Here is a 20,724-nt window from a genome sequence, read left to right on the forward strand (position 1 = left end):
ATGCGATGCTCTACAGAAACTAGTAATAAACTCCCTCAAATTTTCTGTACTTAGAAGCTGATAGTAATAATTGTTAAATATTGCAGTTCTACAGCTACATTTTTATCTATTTGCTCCACCTGCTGGTGCATTTTTCTTTAAAGAAACCTTTAGAAGTCTAAACGTATTAAAAAATTGGCCAAAAGTATACCGTAAGGGGCATACTTGACTTTAAGGTTAATTTATGTAATATACTTATTAAATTCAACCTGATCCCAATAATTTTTCAGTCAAAAAAAGCCAATGGATACATAGACTTAGGGAAACATGACTCATAACTTACTCTTTGGACAATGCCATTCATTTTTAATGTGACAGTAACACAGAGGGTCATCATTTTCCATCATCTATTATTCTTCTCAAAAAAAAAAAAAAATGTTCTGTCTATGGGAATCTCTCTACATAACTGATTTGTCTCCTGAATTTTCCAAGAAAACTTTATTTTTAGACAATTAGTGTGAGGGAAAGTCCTGTTTCTTCAGCACATTTAATTGTTCTCTGCTCAGAGACAGAAAAAAAAATTAAAAACAGCAATCAAAAAGCACTCTCTACTGGAAGTTTCACATAATAGATTACTTTCCATTCCATATACTCTTTTTTTTTTTTTTTTTTTTTTTAAATTTTACATTTAAGTGCAAGGAAAAGGTAAGAATAGCCCATTAAAAGCAACCTTCCAAGGCTATGATATTTTCCAATAATAGTCCAGGACAGAAGGAGCTTTCCGTCCCTTCCTCCTTTACCAAATAATTAGAAACAGTAAATGTGAAAAGAAAAGCAATCCTCACAAACAAATTTTTGGTATTGGATTTTTTTTTTTTCATCATCATCATTCACACAGCATTAGTTTAGGGTTCTTTGATCTAACCAGTTTAATCAGAACTAAGGTGGATACCATTAACCCCAGGTTTTCTGGAACTGAACTGGCACTTTTTGACAAATGGAAAATTTTAACTAATTTCTGTATTATTTTAATAAGTTTTCTGTACACTGCGGCAAATTGATTGCAGAATGCTTGTCTAAAGTTGGAGAGAATATACACTGTCCAAGAAATTTTAATTAGCATAGCTGGAAGAGAAAAGCTCTTCTGGCACTGAATAACAATCAAAGAAAAACAACACTGTTAAGAAATGGTTAAAGATGTTGAAAAACTGCAGTATACTTGGGGGTACTGTTTTTAATTTATTTTTAATAAATCCAGACTACATATATACCCCTCTTTCTAGACTACCAATTCATTTTGCATGGCTGATCTGCTTAACTGACCAGACTACCAAAATTAACTGATTAATGTAATTTTAAAGGATGATTTAACAAAAAAAAAAAACAAAACCAAAAAAAAAAAAAAAAAAAAAAAACTCCAGTGTAAAACGAGATGCACCAGTAACACAGCTTTAGAGAATTTTTCTTTTTAAATGGAGAAAATTCTCCTCATCAGTATCTTATCAAGTGATGAATCAGAAGCAAACGTATGTTGAAAACAGTTTTTGTTCTACGCATTATGGATTTCACATTAAATAAAAACCAAAACCCTATGTGTAACACACACTGCAGTATTAATGTAATTGTGTTTTTTGTTTGTTTGTTTGTTTTTTAAGCAAGCTCTCACTAAAGTATAATTTTAGCTTAGACAATAACTGATGAAATTATAAAAGGAAGGTGTGGGGAGCTGGGGGTCAACCTCTTCTCACAGGTAACTAGTGATAGGACTAGAGGGAATGGCCTCAAGTTGCACCAGAGGAGGTTTAGGTTGGAAATTAGGAGAAATTTCTTCTCAGAAAGAGCAGTCAGGCATTGGAATGGGTTGCCCAGGGAGGTGGTGGAGTCACTGTCCCTGGGGGTGTTCAAGGGAAGGCTGAACGTGGTGCTTGGGGACCTGATTTAGTGGGTGACATTGGTGGTAGGGGGTGGTTGGACCAGATGATCTTGGAGGTCTTTTCCAATCTTAATGATTTTATTTTTACCTGAATTCAGGTATTCACATTGCATTAAAAACCACACATTTCAACACTCTATTTGGTTACCCAGAAAAAAAAAAAAAAACACAGACAAATTAACTGAAATGAAAATACAGCTTAAGTAGAATTAAAAACAAGCCCGTGTATTTGTTGCAATCAGACAGACACACATTCAATATAACCCACAGTACACTGTTGGTTTCAAGGTAGAGTAACTCTACATTTTAGGAGATAATTGTAACAGCATCAAATAGAAGTGTTAGAATGATATTGTTTGTAAACATTACTCTGTTGTTTCTGGTCAGTAAGTTCATAAAGTGACTGCCAGCTACTGACACTTAAAGCTAAACACCTAAAATTTAATACTTTACAATATATCAGTGCTCTTCCACCCATTTCTCTAACTGCTAGAACTTTCTGTGGTGAAAGTCAACATTCAGATAGTTTAAGAAAGGCAGTACAAGTATGCTTTCAATTTAAGTAGATGTAGCAACCCATTTTAATACTAAGAAACAAATACAGATGAAACATTGCTTTCGTCATCCCAGTTCACTTATCTACAACATAATGAAACAATTTGCATAGTTACTGAGCATTTAGAAATTCTCATTGTTTGCAGAATTTGCTAACTCTAGCTCCAAGACAACATCCTCTATGTTTAGAACTTAGAATAATTAGTTTTTAGTAGGCTTTTAAACAGGAGCAGGCAACAGTAACACCTCATCCAAATCCCTATGCCACTATACAGCCTTCAAACTATTCTGCTTCAGGTGGTCAACTCAGAACCTTTGAAAGAAGAGGATGCAAAATATATCAGCTTAAGAATTTGTCTTGATTTTGGGGAAAAAAATTGAAAAGAAAATCTGTTCATTCCTATCATACTGTTCAAAACCAGAAATGCAAATTCGTAATGTAAGATTTTCTGCACTAAAAGATGCTGTTTTATCTTTAAAACAAAATAAAAATAAAATAATCTTAGATACTCACTGAGAGGAAAGGAAAGTTAGAAGTAAAAGAATATAATTTTGGTTTTCCAAAGCAGGTGAATGGTAGTATTTTACGTTTTGATGTGCACACACGTGACTATGCAGAGCACTTCTACCCTATAAAGTTTACAATTAGATTGTTAGAAAATACTACATACAATTGCTCTGGAAGTCTTAAGATTCACATAAATTAATGCCTTAAATGTTAAAAATACTTAACAGGATCATTTATTATAACATCACACCACTAGGGAACATGCCTCAACATCTGTGCTAACGGATTTCATGCAACTTCAGCAAAGGCTACACAGCTGAAACAGGAACAAGTCAACATCTAATTTGATTGTTACTCTGTGACATTCATAGTTCTCTGGAGGAAAAAAAAAAAAGCATGCTGATAAAGCTGTTAAAAAAAACAACAACAACAAACAACCCCCCAACACATACCCCAACATATTGCATAGTCTTTAGCCTAGACCTTAAGCATAGGCTGACTTGTCTGTTTCATGGCACTTAGGACCTGTGTTTCTAAGACTTCTGAAAATCCCGTCTGAGACTTCGCACTAGTATTTCTACAACAATACTTCAAATAAAAAAATTACAGTCTTTAATATATATATATATATGGCCATCATGAGTGTTGTGAGTGGATTAAGAACATTCAAAAGTGTTATCAGTTTATTCAAGTGGTAGTATTAGTAACATACTTTCTGGTAACACTTGCCAAAAAGGTCTTCAATGTTCCAAGTTATCTAGTTTCATGTGCCTAGAAATGGATACTGGAACCTACACCTCCTCTGGATTCAGTCTGAAAGTTTGCTAACTTAGGTATAAACACACTGAAATCGACAAGAACTTCAGGCTTGCAGTTGCAGTATACTTTAAACACTGCCTTTTGAGCAGCGTGCTGAGAAATACTTGAAGGCTAGGCAAATCTCATTCAAACTGCTCAAGAGGTGGTACTTTCACTGAACAAGGCATTCAGTAGTACTTAAGTCCATTAAAAGTATCAACAAATGTAGTCTAGTTCCATAGTACACACTTTTAGTAGAAATGTATAGGTTTATGTGAATTATGTAATATTCCTACAATTTAGTCACACAGAAGGTTATGGCAAATAAGAAAGTGTGTTCCTGAAACTTATCCAACATCAAGATATCAACATCAGACCTAAGAGAGTTATTTACAAAAATACCATTAATCTCTCTATAGTTAAATAATTCATTTTAATATAAGCATATTAATATTAAAATAACATCTAAATAAAGTGTTCACATAAGGAGCAAATTAATACCTTCACAAACAAAAAAACTTGAGTCAGAGACTAAAATAAATTATTATCCAGAGACAAAGAAAAAAAAAAGGCCTTTAGGTTATGCTTAGTATAGCATTCATTGCAATACTGTTTGAATGCCTCCCTGAAGAATATTAGACTCAAGTTTAAGAAGCAGCTGTTACAAATTAAAGGAAAATAAAACAGTTGAGGAAAAAAATTGGCATGTGATTGCAAGTGTAAAATACTAACTTTTTAGAAATATTTTAAAATGAAAGACAAAACTTCCAAAGGGCTAAAATACAACAGATATTAACTGGCTACTTTTTATTTCCACCTCCTTTTGCCCTCCTATTACAAGAGGGTATAATCCACAACAGAAATCCAACAGGCAATCTACCATTTATGCCAAGGGACACAATTTGCATCTTTACTAAAGATAGTCCACATCTTTATACTGCAAGATTAGCAATGTCCTGTCAGAATTTGCACTCTAAATCTGTAATCTTCGAATGGAAATTAGTTATAAAGCATTTTTGCATTTTTCTGTATATTTTTGCAATATAGCTTCTAGATACTCCTCTTACTCCATATAAGAGGAGTGCAACAAAGAAAATAACTCTCAGGGAGACACGGGGTAAACAAATATGGTAAGAACCTTCTGGTACAGACTTTAGATTGTATAAAAACATAAAACCAAACAACTAAGATTTAGACAGCCTCCTGAAATATATGTAATAAAAATATTACAGAAATGTACTAATTTCTGATCACAGAACCGGAAGTTACAATTGATCTGTCCATTTTTATTGTTAGAGATAAGCGAGTTTAAATATGACTACTGGGATAAACTAGATCAAAGAGGATCCTATCATAAAGTTAGGGTTATTAATAAAAATATTGTAAAAATATAACCTGATAGTGTCCATTTAAATAATGAGACATCCAAATTATAGCTTTGCAGGATCAATTCTTTAACTCAGCATTCTGTCAAACATTGTCTTCTGATACTAGCTTGTATCTCATACATGTACTGTTTTTCATTTTCTTATTCTTGGTGATGCTCCATCTTCTAGCTTAGCTGCTCCATTGATGATGTTAGCTGTAATTTTAAATAAAGAAAAATTAAAATACAGTAAGTAGAAATACAACTTGTTCTCACATGAAAAACACAGCAATTAGACCAGGGGAAGAAAATCAAGTATTTGTTCCAGTTGAAATTAACTTCAAGTTAGGTACCTAACATGTTTAAGAACTTTCATAGAATCATAGAATCATAGAATCATAGAATATCCTGAGTTGGAAGGGACCCTTAAGGATCATCAAGTCCAACTCTCGACACCGCACGGGTCTACCCAAAAGTTCAGACCATGTGCCTAAGTTCACAGTCCAATCTCTTCTTAAATTCAGACAGGCTCGGTGCAGTGACCACTTCCCTGGGGAGCCTGTTCCAGTGTGCAACCACCCTCTCTGTGAAGAACCCCCTCCTGACGTCCAGCCTAAATTTCCCCTGCCTCAGCTTAACCCCGTTCCCGCGGGTCCTGTCACTAGTGTTAATGGAGAAAAGGTCTCCTGCTTCTTGACAACCCCTTACGAGGAAGTTGTAGACTGCGATGAGGTCTCCCCTCAGCCTCCTCTTCTCCAGGCTGAACAGGCCCAGTGACCTCAGCCGTTCCTCGTACGTCTTCCCCTCAAGGCCTTTCACCATCTTCGTAGCCCTCCTCTGGACACTTTCCAACAGTTTCATGTCCTTTTTATACTGTGGTGCCCAGAACTGCACACAGTACTCGAGGTGAGGCCGCACCAGCGCAGAGTAGAGCGGGACAATCACCTCCCTTGACCTACTAGCGATGCCGTTCTTGATGCACCCCAGGATACGATTGGCCCTCCTGGCTGCCAGGGCACACTGCTGGCTCATATTCAACTTGCTGTCTACCACGACCCCCAGATCCCTCTCTTCTAGGCTGCTCTCCAGCGTCTCATCGCCCAGTCTGTACATGCAGCCAGGGTTTCCCCGTCCCAGGTGCAGGACCCGGCACTTGCTCTTATTGAACTTCATGCGGTTGGTGATCGCCCAGCTCTCCAACCTGTCCAGATCCCTCTGCAAGGCCTTTACGCCCTCATTTGAGTCCACAACTCCTCCAAGTTTGGTGTCATCAGCAAACTTGCTCAAAATACCCTCTATTCCTACATCCAGATCATTTATAAAAATATTGAAAAGTACCGGTCCTAAAATGGAGCCTTGAGGGACCCCACTGGTGACCGCCCGCCAGCCTGACGCAGCCCCATTTACCATAACCCTTTGGGCCCTGCCCGTTAGCCAATTGCTCACCCATCGTATGATGTTTTTATTTAGCTGTATGGTGGACATTTTGTCCAGTAGGATCCTATGGGAAACCGTGTCAAAAGCCTTGCTGAAGTCCAAAAAAATCACATCAGCTGGTTTCCCTTGGTCCACCATACGGGTGATCTTATCATAAAAGGAAATCAGGTTAGTTAGGCAGGACCTACCCTTCACAAACCCATGCTGGCTGGGACCAATGACTGCTTTGTCCCCCAGGTGCGCCTCAATGAGTCATTGGCTGTATGAAGTTACTAAGAATAGGAAATCAGACAGAATTTGCTTTTAAGTCTAGTCTCCTATCTGCAGCAGTGAGCAGTAGCAGATGTTTCAAGACGAATATTAAAAATACGGCAAATAAAGGGCAGCCCTACCAACATAACATCTCAGATTCCAGGGGATCTTTGGCAACTTCCTGAAGTCTAAGCTGCATTTAGATCATTGTAAGGTGTTGACTGCAACAAATCATTGACAAAAGGATTATGAAGATCTTTCATGAGACATTAATGCCACTCTGAAGTCTATTGTTGTGTATACATAGATTATATTTCATTTTCCCTCCCTCCATAATATGCATTACTTTGAGTAGCTTAGTTTAGGAAATGCATTGTAGATTATGAATTTAGGTTTTCGTTCTTGTTAAAAAGAAAAAAAAAAAAAAAAAAAAAAAAAAAAAAGGCAAACCATTCTCCATGTTTGCAAGATCACTCCACAACGCTCTCCTGTCAGGCATCTGAAGTTTTGTCTCATTGGTAGGTTTTGTTACTTCACCAATTTGTTTATGAATACATCAGTATAGAAACTTGTTGGGGCCTACTGATAAGCTCTGTCTAGAGTGACAATTGATTATTGTCATTATTTAGACAATTGACTATTCTTATATTTTGAGTAATTACTAATAAGTATTAATCAACATCTCTTCTATGATGCCTTAGTTTAACAGGTATCTTTTTTTTTTCCATTATTTCTTGTACCAATCTTAGTGATTCCTTCAGATTTTTTCTTTATACAGCATTCTTCCACCAGTAAGGAAGGTGCTATCCTAGACAGCTTGCCACTTCACACTTAACAGCTTTCTCTGTCACTAGCTTAAGAAGTTCAGGCCATGGAACGAAGAAAAGGTGTAACAGTACAGATGGAACTAAGTAACGTATAAACGGTATGAAATTTCACAATCTTCGTAACACTTTATTGATATAATACAGGGATTTGAAAGTCATATAATGTCATTTATTAAAAGACTTTTTCCATTTGTCCTTTGCCAGTTAGGATGTCAGGGATGTTCCTTTGGAGTTCCTTTTTGGTGGGTTTGATGTTCTTTACATAATACATCTCTACATAGAAGAACACGTGAACAAATTAAATTTTAATGATCTGAAATTAATAGAATATATAAGATATAGTAGGGATTTCAGACGATACTCTTCTCATTAAGTTAAACAATTTTTGAAGCATTGGAAAGACTTTAAAGATAAAAAAAATAAACATTAAGCCCCATTTCATGAACTGTTCCTTGCATTTAGATTAAAATAGTCTTCAATGAATAACACTAACCATGAAGATCACCCAAGGTTAGCACTAAACATAGGCAGCACTCTGAGTGCTGTCCTGTTGACAATTACAGAATATGTCCTAACTCCTGAAGAAGTTATCATGTTGTGTATATTCTCTACACATCAAGAGATAGATGCTTTTACTCTTTATGAAAAGATGATGATGCATCTTGTATCAAACCATTTGGTCTAGAAAGAACTTAAAATGTTATGCCACTGACCTCTGCTTAGTTCCTTTTTTGTCAGTTTGTTCTTTGTGTTTGTTATTTTCTTCTTTGGAATTTGCTTCTTAATATGCTCTCTCCATTTCTTCAGCTGAAAATTTATAAATTTCCACATCATCCAGGCCTGCGTTAAACAAACAGCACCCAGGCAGCTAATCCTAATGAAATTTAGGATTTTAGGGACAGTTAGATAAAAGGTTTGGTTATTCATTAACAGACTATAAATCTGTCCTTATTTTTTTTCCCCAGAAGTCTACTATTAAAACAATTTAAATCTCCATGCCACAGAAAACAGATCTATCAGAAGGCTTTACTCAAGATAAAGTGCATCACACACGAAATGAATGAGCACTGTATGAAAGCATACTGATATCAGCAATCATGTTTATCAAGGAGCTATGACCATAGCTTTCAACAGCCAATAGGAGAATGTGTGACTGCTTGCCAGAAAGGGCTTCAATCTATGAATGAAAAATCGTAGAGATTAAAAATCCCTCCCACATACTAGATTGCAAGCATTGATTTATAAGGTGAGCATTAAAGTGATGAGTTCATGATGGAAAAGTAATAAAATTTCAAAACGAACACATACAAAAATATTTTTTAAATATGGGTATTATTATTTCCAAATGATACTATGTCCACAATATTCATAGGAGAAATAAATAAACAATTCAGTTAAAAAAGAAGACACCCCTTTCTTCTTTCACACATATCCTGTTCTACTACTACTATGAAAAAAAAAAGATAGAGCACAAAATTCCCTTTTCCTTAAATAATATAAAGGAAAGGTGTCAAACAGGGAATTTCTTCAAAACACACTGTCCTCTTGGACTGTTTTAATAAAAGATATTTTGAAATGTCACATTATACAAGCATTAATTGATGTCTACTAGCCTTGTTATACCTCACACTGAGTACATTGAAGTTTCCATCTGCTATGGAAAAACCTGGATTCTCTACTTTGGCCAGACCAAATCCAAACGTGAGGACGAATAAAGTTAGGGTCAGAAGACGCACCATTACGAAAAGTAAAGCCCAGATGGTAAATCTGAAAACAAAATAATGAAATTAATGTGCTTTCTCTGTTTAACCCATTTCTTTTCAATAAACTCAAACATACAAAGAGCTTTTCATTAAGCTCCTCTCAGTAACTACAGAAAAAGCCTACAGAAAGGCCCAATAATTACAGAAAAACTGACGTGCAAAACATTCAGTACTGCTTCAAGGTGTTAAATACAGAAAATGAGCTTTCACTGTGGAATAGGGGGGCAACTTTTTGCTCTAGGATGTGAGAGAAGAATCCCGAGTAACAGAGTGCCATTAAAAAGATAAAAATAAATGTATAAAAATCAGTATTATTACTGCCATAAGATAAAGATTTATTTGGAAAAATACTTAATATCAAATGACTGATGAATTAAATGGATTAAAAAGGCACTATCGGGGGGGAGGAGGGGGCATAGTTGCTTATTTAATCATTAGGATTATAAGACAGGAAAAGATTTTTCTCTTAATCAGTATGTTTAGCCTTTATGCTTTTGGATGTTATATAATGAAAAGCAGGTAACCTCCTACCTCCAAAAAACTCACAATTAAATAGGATATACAAATGAAAAATCACCTCTCCCACGTCCCCTATATGCATTCATAAACACAGATTTTCTGAAAAGAACATTCAGCACACCTATTTAAAATGCTGGTTTTAAGGAATGACTTGAATGCATCTGGTGAGAAGACCAGAAAGGGAAGCAGCACTACACTACCTCAAAGGAGTCTGCTTATACATAATTGATTGCATGAAAGAAAGCAAGGTGTTTATGATAATAAACTGGTCAGAAAATGGACGAATATGAAGCAAGAACACATAAATGGAACAATGTTATTTGTTTTTGTGTTTTGTTTTTTTTTTTTCAAGTTGGAACCTCCAAAATTCTTTGCATTCAAATGGCAAAACATACCCTATCCTTCTTAGCATGCTTCTGTTACATATCTCTGTTCTACATCTCATTTCTTTCTCAAATTCATTACTTTCATACCCATTATTCTCAGAATAGTTAAGAACCTTACTCAAGATATATATATATATATATATATATATATATATACACACACACCTTATCAGCTACACATTTTTAGACATCACCTCCCATGTTGTACAGTTACTTCCCTTCTGCACCTTAACTATAAAGGAGAGAGACCTGCAAGAATTTACAGGGAATGTTGCTTTTATTAAAAGAATTGATAAAGTCATCCCTACATACAAGTATTTATGGACACATAAGTAAGTAAACTGGCATCATATAGAAGCAGAAGCCAATATATATCTCATATGGGACTTTAACGAAAAGCTCAAGCAAACTCCTACGACGATGATTATGAGGTGGTATACATGTAATTTGCTTCTAATGTCTATGCAATTATGATGACTTCTTTTGGAATTCAAAGCAGGTAACATTACACATAGAACAAAAGACTTCTTACCTACGTACTTTTACATACATTGAAATCCACTTATATACAATTAGTATAAAATTTCTGAATTTTAATTAATACATGAAAGATTTACCCTTTTTGCTTGTTTTCATCACTGAAGTAAGAAAAGACGTGAAGCATGAAAAATGAGTTCCACTAAATAGTGAGGTACCATCAGAATTAGCCCAAACGCCTGCAAACTGTAAAACCAGAAAAGTTATATATTTTTTTAAATTAAGTATGAAGAAAATAGATACACTGATTGAAAATGAACATGTAAATACTTACTTTAATATATAGGCACCAGAGATATGAGCAATGTAAAGGCAAATATAACATAGCTGCCTTGGAATATCTTCCTAAAATTGGAGAAATTATATTAAGTGCTGTTATGGTTTCACTATATTATCCAAAGAAAAAAGCACATCATTCATTAAGTTTGACTATTTTTCATACTACTGTGCAAGTGTCTGGAAAGAACACCTGAATGTGAAACTACAGAATGCCTGTACAAGTTACCTAGGAATGCAAGAAAATAAAATACATAAATGGTATCTAAATAACTGCATATACAAATACAAGCAATATAAACAAATATCATATGAATAATTTGAAATGAATATGTATTTAATTAACTGTACTGATGAGTTCTCTCCATACCTTTCGGATCTTCTGGAGTATAGTTCGACAGTGCATGAAGCCAATAGGCTATCTGGCAAATATAGAAGAATTTTACCTGAAAACTAAACAATAATTCAGATGAAGAAAACGAAAGCTTGAAAACTCACCATCTTTTAAAATGAGATAAATTTATTTCATTATCTTAAAATACGTCATTCTGACTCATTATACTTTATGATTCCCAAATCATGGAACTGCAAATACAAAACAAACCTGTGATGACAGTTTTTTTTGAATTAGCGTTCATAAGCTTCTTGATAGCAAGTTCTCAATCACCTTTTAAGACAGTAAGAAAGAAAAAAAGACCCTAAAAACCAGAAACAATGTATCATGTGAGCAATAAAAACTCACTTCTTAAAAATTAGTATGATCTCCCTTCATTTCTACCACCACCTGCCAGGAAACAGATGAGATGAAAAAGAAAAAAAGGCCACACAATGAGTTCTGTAAGTCATCTTAATAGTAATCAAAATCAATTAAGCTCTAAGTCCTGTCTATTAACCCACCCACAAATATACATATCTTGAGTGTAGAAACAGTTCATCAGTCCTATTATAGGTCCCATTTTGCAAAGAGTTTCACCTTGTCAGCAACCACAGTTAATTTAAAGGTAAAGGTAAAAGACATGCAAGTATCTTTTAGATTTTTAAATTATCACAAATTACCTTTGGATAAAACAGCCATCAATTTTCAAACAAAAGAAAGGATTTTCACTTAATTGTCATTCTTATCAAGTACCAATGTCACTAACCTTAACAGCAGTCCCTAAAAATTTTGGGCAGGGAAATATCCAGTAAGTAGAAGCACCAGGTTTTCCAACTGAAATAGAATACTTACAGCATACGAGAATGGGGATAATCTTTCCACAGTAAGTTGGGTTCACCGTGAGTTCTTCCTAAAGATAAAGGCCATTGATTTAAGGACTTCTTATCCTTCAAGTCTATTTTTTTTTTAATAAAATAGCAAATAGAGTGACTTACTTACTGCATTCAAAATACTGGCTCCCCATACAAATGAAAATAAGTAGAAAAATGCTAGCTGTCCTGACTCATTGAATTTGCTGTGTTTTGTGTTTGACAAATGCAGACGTCTATTAATTTTCTAGAAACAAAAAGATGAACAATACAATTTAATTTCTAAGACAAACAACTATTTTGGAGTTAGTGTCCCTCTTAATTTCTTAATTCCCAAATCTCCATTCTTAATCAAAATGCATAGCTCCCACTATTCAAAACCTTAATCTGTGCTTTATACACCAATTTGCTTTACTAAGATTTGCCACTAAAGTGAAGTTCACACAGAAGATGTTGAGATATGTTCAAATTTTTTTTCCCTATAATCATATTGATAAATGTTTCTAATCTATTTGCACACAGAAATCATTTGAGCTTCTGTGGTTCAAATGATCTACACATGAAGATATTCCACAACCATTTAACAATAGACAGAAAAATAGGAAAATTGTTAGCAAGTGATGGCTAAAAATAACATTTAAAACAGGGAACTACGCACCAGTAATGAACTTACATCTAATATGTAGTCCTGGATTACAGCATGCAGAATAATAGCTATGAGCATGTAGAAGAAGATTGTAGCAATGTCTTTAGGACCATATTCATAAAAATTAACATGCTCACTCTTGTCATCTGGAAAAGAAAAAGTGTATTTTTTACATTCTTTGAAGAAATACTCTGCAACCAAGATAAGGCAGCAGCGACCACTGTTCTTGGAAGTTACAGTAAACGATACAAGAGACAGTTATTTTCTGGTTTTTGAAAATTACTTTTAAGCCTGATTCAAATAACCTACATCCTCTTTTCCTTCAATATAGTGATATAATTATAAACCAGGAATGAACTATTGAGAGCAGCAGACACTGAGCCATAGCCTCAATCCTTTCTCTTCATCAGACCATCAAACAAACAAACAAAACATCTTACAAGGTCTAACATTTTGGTAGAGAACCAAACAGATTCGATTTTAAGACTCATGACTACACGTAGAAAAAAAACTAATATAGTGAGGATAGTATCCATAGTCATTTGACACATTGGTAAATAACAAGCAACTTCTTTCTCTTTTAAAGAGATGCTGCATATTTGCAAAATAATTTTAACTTTTACAGAACTAATATATGTTCCTATAAATCAAAAACAAAATCACTATAAAAAAGAATATTACTATTGTCACAAGTACTTCAAGTGCTCACATTTACAATGTTTAAGTGTAGGAGAAAATATATATGAAATTCAATTTAAAAAGCATGTAGAAGTAGCAGTAGGCTTGAAGAAGGCATATTTTGTAGGGATGTCTCTCCTTTGGCCTACAGACACCCCTTACAACAGCTCCACCTTTCTTCACACATCTATGAGACAACAGAAAAGAAATAACTTGCACTTCAACTGGTGAAGAACCACACTCATCCTGATTTTCAGGCTAGGCTATCTACTATTTAGAATCCTCTGCTTTTGTCTAAGAGAGGGCACTGAGTTGGATGTTTCAGCTGCCACTTTTCATAAACGTCGAGGAATTAAAAAAAAAAATTTTTTTTGGTCTAACTAGCCTTAAGACTATCCTTTGACAAATAAAAAACAGCAGAAATATGGCCAAACATTTTTTCTAAAGGATACTAGGCCAGAAGGTGTCAAGAAAACAATTAACTGCTTCCCATAACAGGAATGGCACAGGTCCTAACACACAGTACATTTGCAGAATTCTAAGTGTGAAATGTACCATATCCATATTTGAAAACAGCCTGTGATATAATCAATGAACAAGTAATTGCCTATCAAATGCTGCTTCTGTCTGCACTATTTTTCAAAAGAGACATTCACTAGTGATATATTCCTGAGTCAAAACCTCCAGAATTCCTGGTGCAAAACTCATCTAGATCTTCTGTTAAAACCTGACCACACAATTGTACACATATATACACACATACACACCAAACGCTATGAAGAGGTCACATCACAAACATCTTTATATCTACAAATGGATTTTACTTTAGTCTCTGCTTTAGGAGATTTCTACCTGATGCTGTTCAAATATCAGTAAAATATTTGTATTATAAAAGTGAAGTTTTGAGAGCAGGGAAAAAAGATAACTTTTAACAGTTGAGCTCTTCCATTACATAGAAACAAAATAGATTTGATTTAATCTTACCAATGGTATAGGTGACATTGTACTGCACAGTAATAAAGATGATGACGTACTTGGCTGTGACCTGGAATTTTAAAAGAAACAAGAAAAAGCTAACAGATTTTTCAAATAAACCAGACCATACAACAGCTAAAAGTAGAAGATTATGCCATCAACAAATGTTCTTCCACTTTTAATTTAAATCAGCAAGGTCCCCGAAGTGTTATTCATCTCTTACAAATGGAGAGGTTCACCTTGTTGCAAATCCTTCAACATTTGCTGCGTAGGGTCAGGACTTGAATTATGTCTTTTTAGCTAAGGATCAAATTACTCACTGTTCTACTAAATAACATTTTAAAGTGTTTAAAAGTGTAAATGGCTTTTATTTATTTCAAAAGTTAAGACTCTAAATTAATCCAGATAGAAAGTTTCACACAACCCTGCAACCTTGCTAGATATTCAAAAAAGTGATATACTGGCTAAGCCTCTGTATAAACAAACTGAGTATTCAAAACATCACAGTAGAACTGTAAGACTCACCTATGAATTTTTGTCAATCAAGCAAGAAAAAAAAAAAAAAAGATTGATCTTAGGAATAAGATCAACAGTAACCAATGGTATACTTTTACATTACTTTTTCCTCTGGTGGCAAGACTATTAAAAACAAAAAACAAAAAAAAAAAAAAAAAAAAAAAAAAAAAACAAAAAACAAAAACAAAACAAAAAAAAAAACCTACACCCAGTGCTTTCAGCCATCCCCAGTTCCTGATAATGTCTTCCCATTTCCATCCTCCAGTATACATAGCCCTTAGCTATGGCAATGGAACTGTTTATAATCTGGATTACTGTATGATCCTACAACTGAGTGGTAAGAGGTAAATGTTTGCTTAGTTAACTGAAAACATTTCATTATCTGGCTTGCACAACTTCAAAAACAGCTGTGTTGATCTAACTGATAAAGTGATGAACTATAACAGAGATATAAGTGGAAGGGGAAACAAACAACTGCTTCTTTTGGTGCAAAAAATGCAATACGGAATTATATCCTGCACCACCATAATGAAAACATTTTTTTTTTTACACCTGCAAGCAGTCAGTTATCTAGGTAATAAATCAGAGAAGGGCAACAGGCTTCATCTGAAAAATGATGTGAAGTAAGAGAATACATTCTTGTACCTGTTATATTTTCTCTTAAAATGATCTTCACAAACATGAATTAAATGAAAAAAAAAAGAAAGCTATTTTCACCAGGTGTTACACAGTCTATTTTCTCAAAGTATAACTGAAAACATCCAGGATTACATAAAACAAGCATCCATTTAACCAGCTACAAATCAAACAAGTGGCACAAAAATGCTAAAGAGCCTCTGTAACAAAGGGGGAAATGGCGTATCACTGCAGTACACTGCATCCATGAAATTAAACAGTAGAGGAGTCATAATCCTCAAGAGTGCTTTTGAAATGAATTCTCATTAAGGAAGGAAACAAAACAAAACAAAACAAAACATTTATTCTGGCATACAAAATTGACCATCAGACACTGAAGTCCCAAAAATGATTTAACCTTGTGTAAGCCAGCGCTACCATCAAAAGGAGTGATCTTGCTTTTCTCTTGTCTGCCAGTTGCTTCTTGTCTCTGTCTGTTTGTGCTATCAAAAGTAGTGATGTGCTGAACTGGACAGTAAAATTATACAAAGTAAAACAGACCCAGCCAAACAAAAGGGAGGGGAAAACCCTACTAATTATAACACAGATATATTTCCTAACATGCTGCGCTACTCAGCTGTGAAAGTTCTTTCATGTGCTCAGTGGTGAGAACAAACAGCGAGAGCATCACCAGCGTAAAGTGTGCATGGAATGAGAGCATGACAAGTCCATTGACAATTCTCCTGGAAAAGACAGGGAAAACACAGGTAATTATATAGGGACTGATGTCACCAGCAACAAGCTAAAACTGAACCGTTTGCTTTCAGTAAGTCATCACCCAGGACCCACAGCAACACTCTTCCTTGCAGAGAGGCATTATCACTGCACCGTGCAACTTCTGCCAGATCCCTTAATTCGGGACCATGTCTCTTCCCTCTCATTCTACATGCCAAAATGAGAACAGCGACATGGTCAATGGTTGTGGCTCTCTCTGCTGCACTGCCTTCTGAGACTGTGGATGACTGCAGGCTGTGAGAAAAGCCTTATTACAGAATCCAGAGCAGCTCAAATGACAAAGAGAAGAAAAGGAGCAATCTATAAAGTAAATGGGTGCATAGCTTACAAATCTAACCGTTAAGCTTGTGCTTCACATTTTACAAAATACCTTCTTCATATTTACTTCATTAACATAATTCCTGTTACCCTACACATTCACTTATTCATCTTATCTTATTCACTAATTCATCTTATTTCATTCTAAAAAGAACTGAAATCATATGCTTCCTTTAGTGGAATCCACTCAAGTATTATGATCATATCCCAATGGCATACCAGGAAGTTAGTTCTCCTATGGATAAGCTCTCTCTTTTTCTAAATGCTCTTTGGGAGAAGAGGGTAGTAAGCATCTTCACAAGAGCCCAGCAGGTTAGCTTGTCTGTTTGTCTATGAAGCATACAACATGACACTACAAATGCTCTACTCTACTGGAAGTACTGGAGCCTAATTAAGTGGTATTCTGTGGTAAGACAGCCATGGATATAAGGATGATGTAAATTGTTCTAAGAGGAGGAAAGAAATCACATGAAGCTTCCTCTTAAAAGATAATAGAGGCTTAAGAAGAACTAAAATAAAGGTTTCTTTAGAAGACAAGTGTCACCCTGTTTTCAGGAAAAGGAACAGTATTGGGCACGTAAGAGACTATGAAGTTTCTCAGAGAAAATAAAAACTTTACTATTTTACCTGTTGTTTTTTAACTGCCACTTTTCAACATGTTATAAACACAGCACATCTCCTTACACACATCTTTAGACCTCATTATAATCAGCAAAGTTAAGGTATGGGGAAACACAATTAAGGTGGATAAACAGTCTTAAGTATAAGAGTTTCCTTTAAAGAAATTCTTGTAATTCAATTTATAGCATTCCAATGCTCATTTCTAACTTTACCACACTTATTGTTTTTTCATATGGTCTTAAAACTATGAGCAACAGCCATCTTGAAAAGAAAACCCTGTATTTACCACGGAACTATGCAACCCTGAGCAGATCATTCAATAGTTAGTCAACTGTGAGAAGTCTCATTTACACTTTCTTTGACTTATTAGTGTGTAACCCTGAGGTACCACAGGTTAGGTTTGGACATCTATTATTGACAGCTGCAGCTGAAATCACAGAAAGCATAAAATGCAGTGAAAAGCATTGATTAAAAAGACAACAAAAAAATGTAGTCCTTCAGTGCTTCAAACTTAAAAGTTAAAAATAATTTCTCTTTAATACAGACAGGAAATCAAGACCAAAAGAAAATAGAAATAACAGCTGTGTAAGCAAGTCCAGTAATACTTACGAAGCACTCAATATAGAAACATAATGAATGTCACCAAAAAATACTGGAAGAACATCAGTAGTTTTGTTTGTTTGGCATAGGCTGAATTACAGATTAAAAAATGGTCTAAAACCTCCACAGTGAACAAATGAAATATAGATTTAATTCACATAACTCTCGTATTTATTTATAGTTTTGCTCTGTATGAGACAGATCTAATACAGAAAAATCTGGTTGTAGAACGAAAGGATGTATAGGGTTTTTTAATATAGATTATAGTAATATGAGTATTTATCACCTGTTACATAGCACCACTGTTCCTTGCGTAGCACCTGAAAGCTATCTCAATACACAGAGTATTTCTGCATCAAAAAGTAGATGCACGTTTAAATTATACAGTAAGTATATTCAAACACTCAGTATAAAAACACATCACATGCCACCCTTGAATATAGTCTGCAGAATGTTGAACTTTGAGAGTTATACTGAGTAGGAATTAATTTACTAATCATACTTGGATGTAACTAATATTAACTCTCCTTTCTTCCTTTAAAGAAGTCACCTTCATCAGAATAACGATGCTGACCCTGGGGGAGTTGCAGAGTCCCTCCAAATACCTGTAGAGTTACAGGAACACGACCTCTGCATCATATACAAAGCCTGCACAAAGACAAATGGAATTTGGAGACTGAACTCAAAAAAAAAAATTTTTTTGTTTTAACGGTAGAAAGACACAGGACAATACCAGTTTAGAAGTAACATATATCAAGATACATAAAAAGTTCCTTTTGGGATCCCGAACAGGGTTTACATTATCCCATGTGCCAGCATTTACTTCTGTTCTTAAAGTCTTTATCACCCAAGTTGTTAAGCTCCTAGCATTTTTATTTATTTTTTTATATCCCAAGACTGAGTTCTGCATTTCATATATAAACTTCTATACCATATTCCTCCACAGATAACAAAACGTTATACCTCAACATCAGTTTGTCCCCATTTAGAAGGGAATTATCTATACATCACAATTGCTTTCTCAAAAAAGTGAGCAACCGCATGTAACTCTTTTCTGTCCGAATTTAACCGTAATTATAAATCAGATTGTTCTGAACTAAAATCTCATCCAACTGGCAGAACATGTTGAAATATCTCTGCGTAGTATTTGTCTATTCAGCTTAACCTCTATTTACCAAGCCTTATCCCTTACTCCACACTAGTGTAACGTGTTTACTCAGTAGCACACACTGAAGAGTTCTGTCACAGAAGTGGGAAAAAGATGACAAATACAGCAATAAAGGGAGCAGCTGTGCAGAAGTGTGACTAGTAGTTTTTAATTACCATCTGATTAAGCATACTTAAAATAAAAACTGGTGGTCTGAAACCCTCTTTACAATAGTGTTCCTACTTGTTTTACCACGTGGGCATTTGAAGAGGGGAAAAAAGTTCAAAACAGTCACAACAAAGAGACATGCAGTGACTTTGCTCTGTGTGAGGGGCATTTTTCTCATAACGGAATTAAGTGGAAGGGAGCTTGTGGGAAGCTGTTAGGAATCAAGGTGCAAACGTGAAAGAAAACTGGACGAGAAAGAAAACAAGAGAGCAGCCAGCACAAGTGTTGAAAAGTGCGAATAGGAGCTGGCAGAGAAGGCAGCGGAGAACTGAGGGGGAGCTGAGGGCGCCCGGTCCAGGTGCACGGAGCTGGGCGTCGGGGTGAAGAACCACGATCCCTGCAGGGGTAAGGGGAAAGGCAAACGGGGGCAGAGGAGCGGGGCAGAGCCCCCCAGCCACAGGGCTGAGGCGCAGAGGGGACTCTGAGGCGGGCACCCCAAAGCTGCTGCCCCACAGCAGGACCGGGACCAGTCACCGCTTCCCTCAGCGGCCGACGGCCGCCTCGCCCCGCCCTGTACCTCGAACATCAGCCCCAGCAGGATGCCCACGGCCAGGTAGGACGCGGCGTCCGCGTGGTTCTGAAGGACGAACTCGGGGCTGAGCACCGGCGGGCTCCTGCCCTTCCTGCGGAGCCCCATCGCGCCCGCGGCCCCGCTGAGGGGTGCGGCAACTCCCGCCCAACCGCCTTCAACCCACACACGGTAAACACAGCCAGCCCCAAGGGCCCGCCCCCTCCTTGGTTTTAACCAATCAAGACGAAGGAAGCCATGAGTGGCGGCGGTGGAAGCTAACGGTTAGGCGACTTGAAAGAGCGGTTTTTAAGGGGGTGAAGCTTCGTGAGGCGGTTGGGCGCTCGCGGCTGGAGACGGGTGCAGAATGAGTGACAAGGGCTCCTGCCAATCCCACACGTGGGTGGGTGGAGTTTGGGTGGGGGACGGGAGCGGCTGGGAGCTGAGGAGGTTCCCGCCGTTGTGGGGAGCCTCGCGCGCTCGGCTCTCCTCGCGAGGCTGAGGAACAGAAACCTTCCCTGCAGTGGCTCCGCTGCCTCCCGTCTGGACAACAGTCGTGATTCTTCACCCCTCGTTAGGCAAAAGATGTTGAGAAGTCCCCTTCGTTTCCTTTTCTTATTCCACTCTCACTATGAAGTGGAGAGAGAACAGATTCGTAGTGTTCTGAGGTGTTAAAAATTTGTGTATCTGCTGGTT

The 20,724-nt window shown here is 36.3% G+C and overlaps 1 protein-coding gene across 1 annotated transcript; it reads right to left on the minus strand.

Moving 5' to 3' along the window:
* Positions 1-3,389: 3,389 nt before the first annotated feature.
* On the minus strand, positions 3,390-20,184 carry LOC116495779 (translocating chain-associated membrane protein 1-like 1). The gene is given in 13 exon segments (XM_032198487.1): positions 3,390-5,355; positions 8,369-8,529; positions 9,279-9,422; positions 10,941-10,969; positions 10,971-11,046; positions 11,135-11,205; positions 11,507-11,534; positions 11,536-11,589; positions 12,365-12,418; positions 12,504-12,628; positions 13,055-13,173; positions 14,690-14,750; positions 20,038-20,184. Coding segments are annotated over 13 exon segments (1,104 nt in total). The 5' UTR covers positions 20,158-20,184; the 3' UTR covers positions 3,390-5,293.
* Positions 20,185-20,724: the final 540 nt, after the last annotated feature.

This window comes from Aythya fuligula, chromosome 16, assembly GCF_009819795.1.
Source record: "Aythya fuligula isolate bAytFul2 chromosome 16, bAytFul2.pri, whole genome shotgun sequence".
In the NCBI taxonomy this organism is placed as follows: domain Eukaryota; kingdom Metazoa; phylum Chordata; class Aves; order Anseriformes; family Anatidae; genus Aythya; species Aythya fuligula.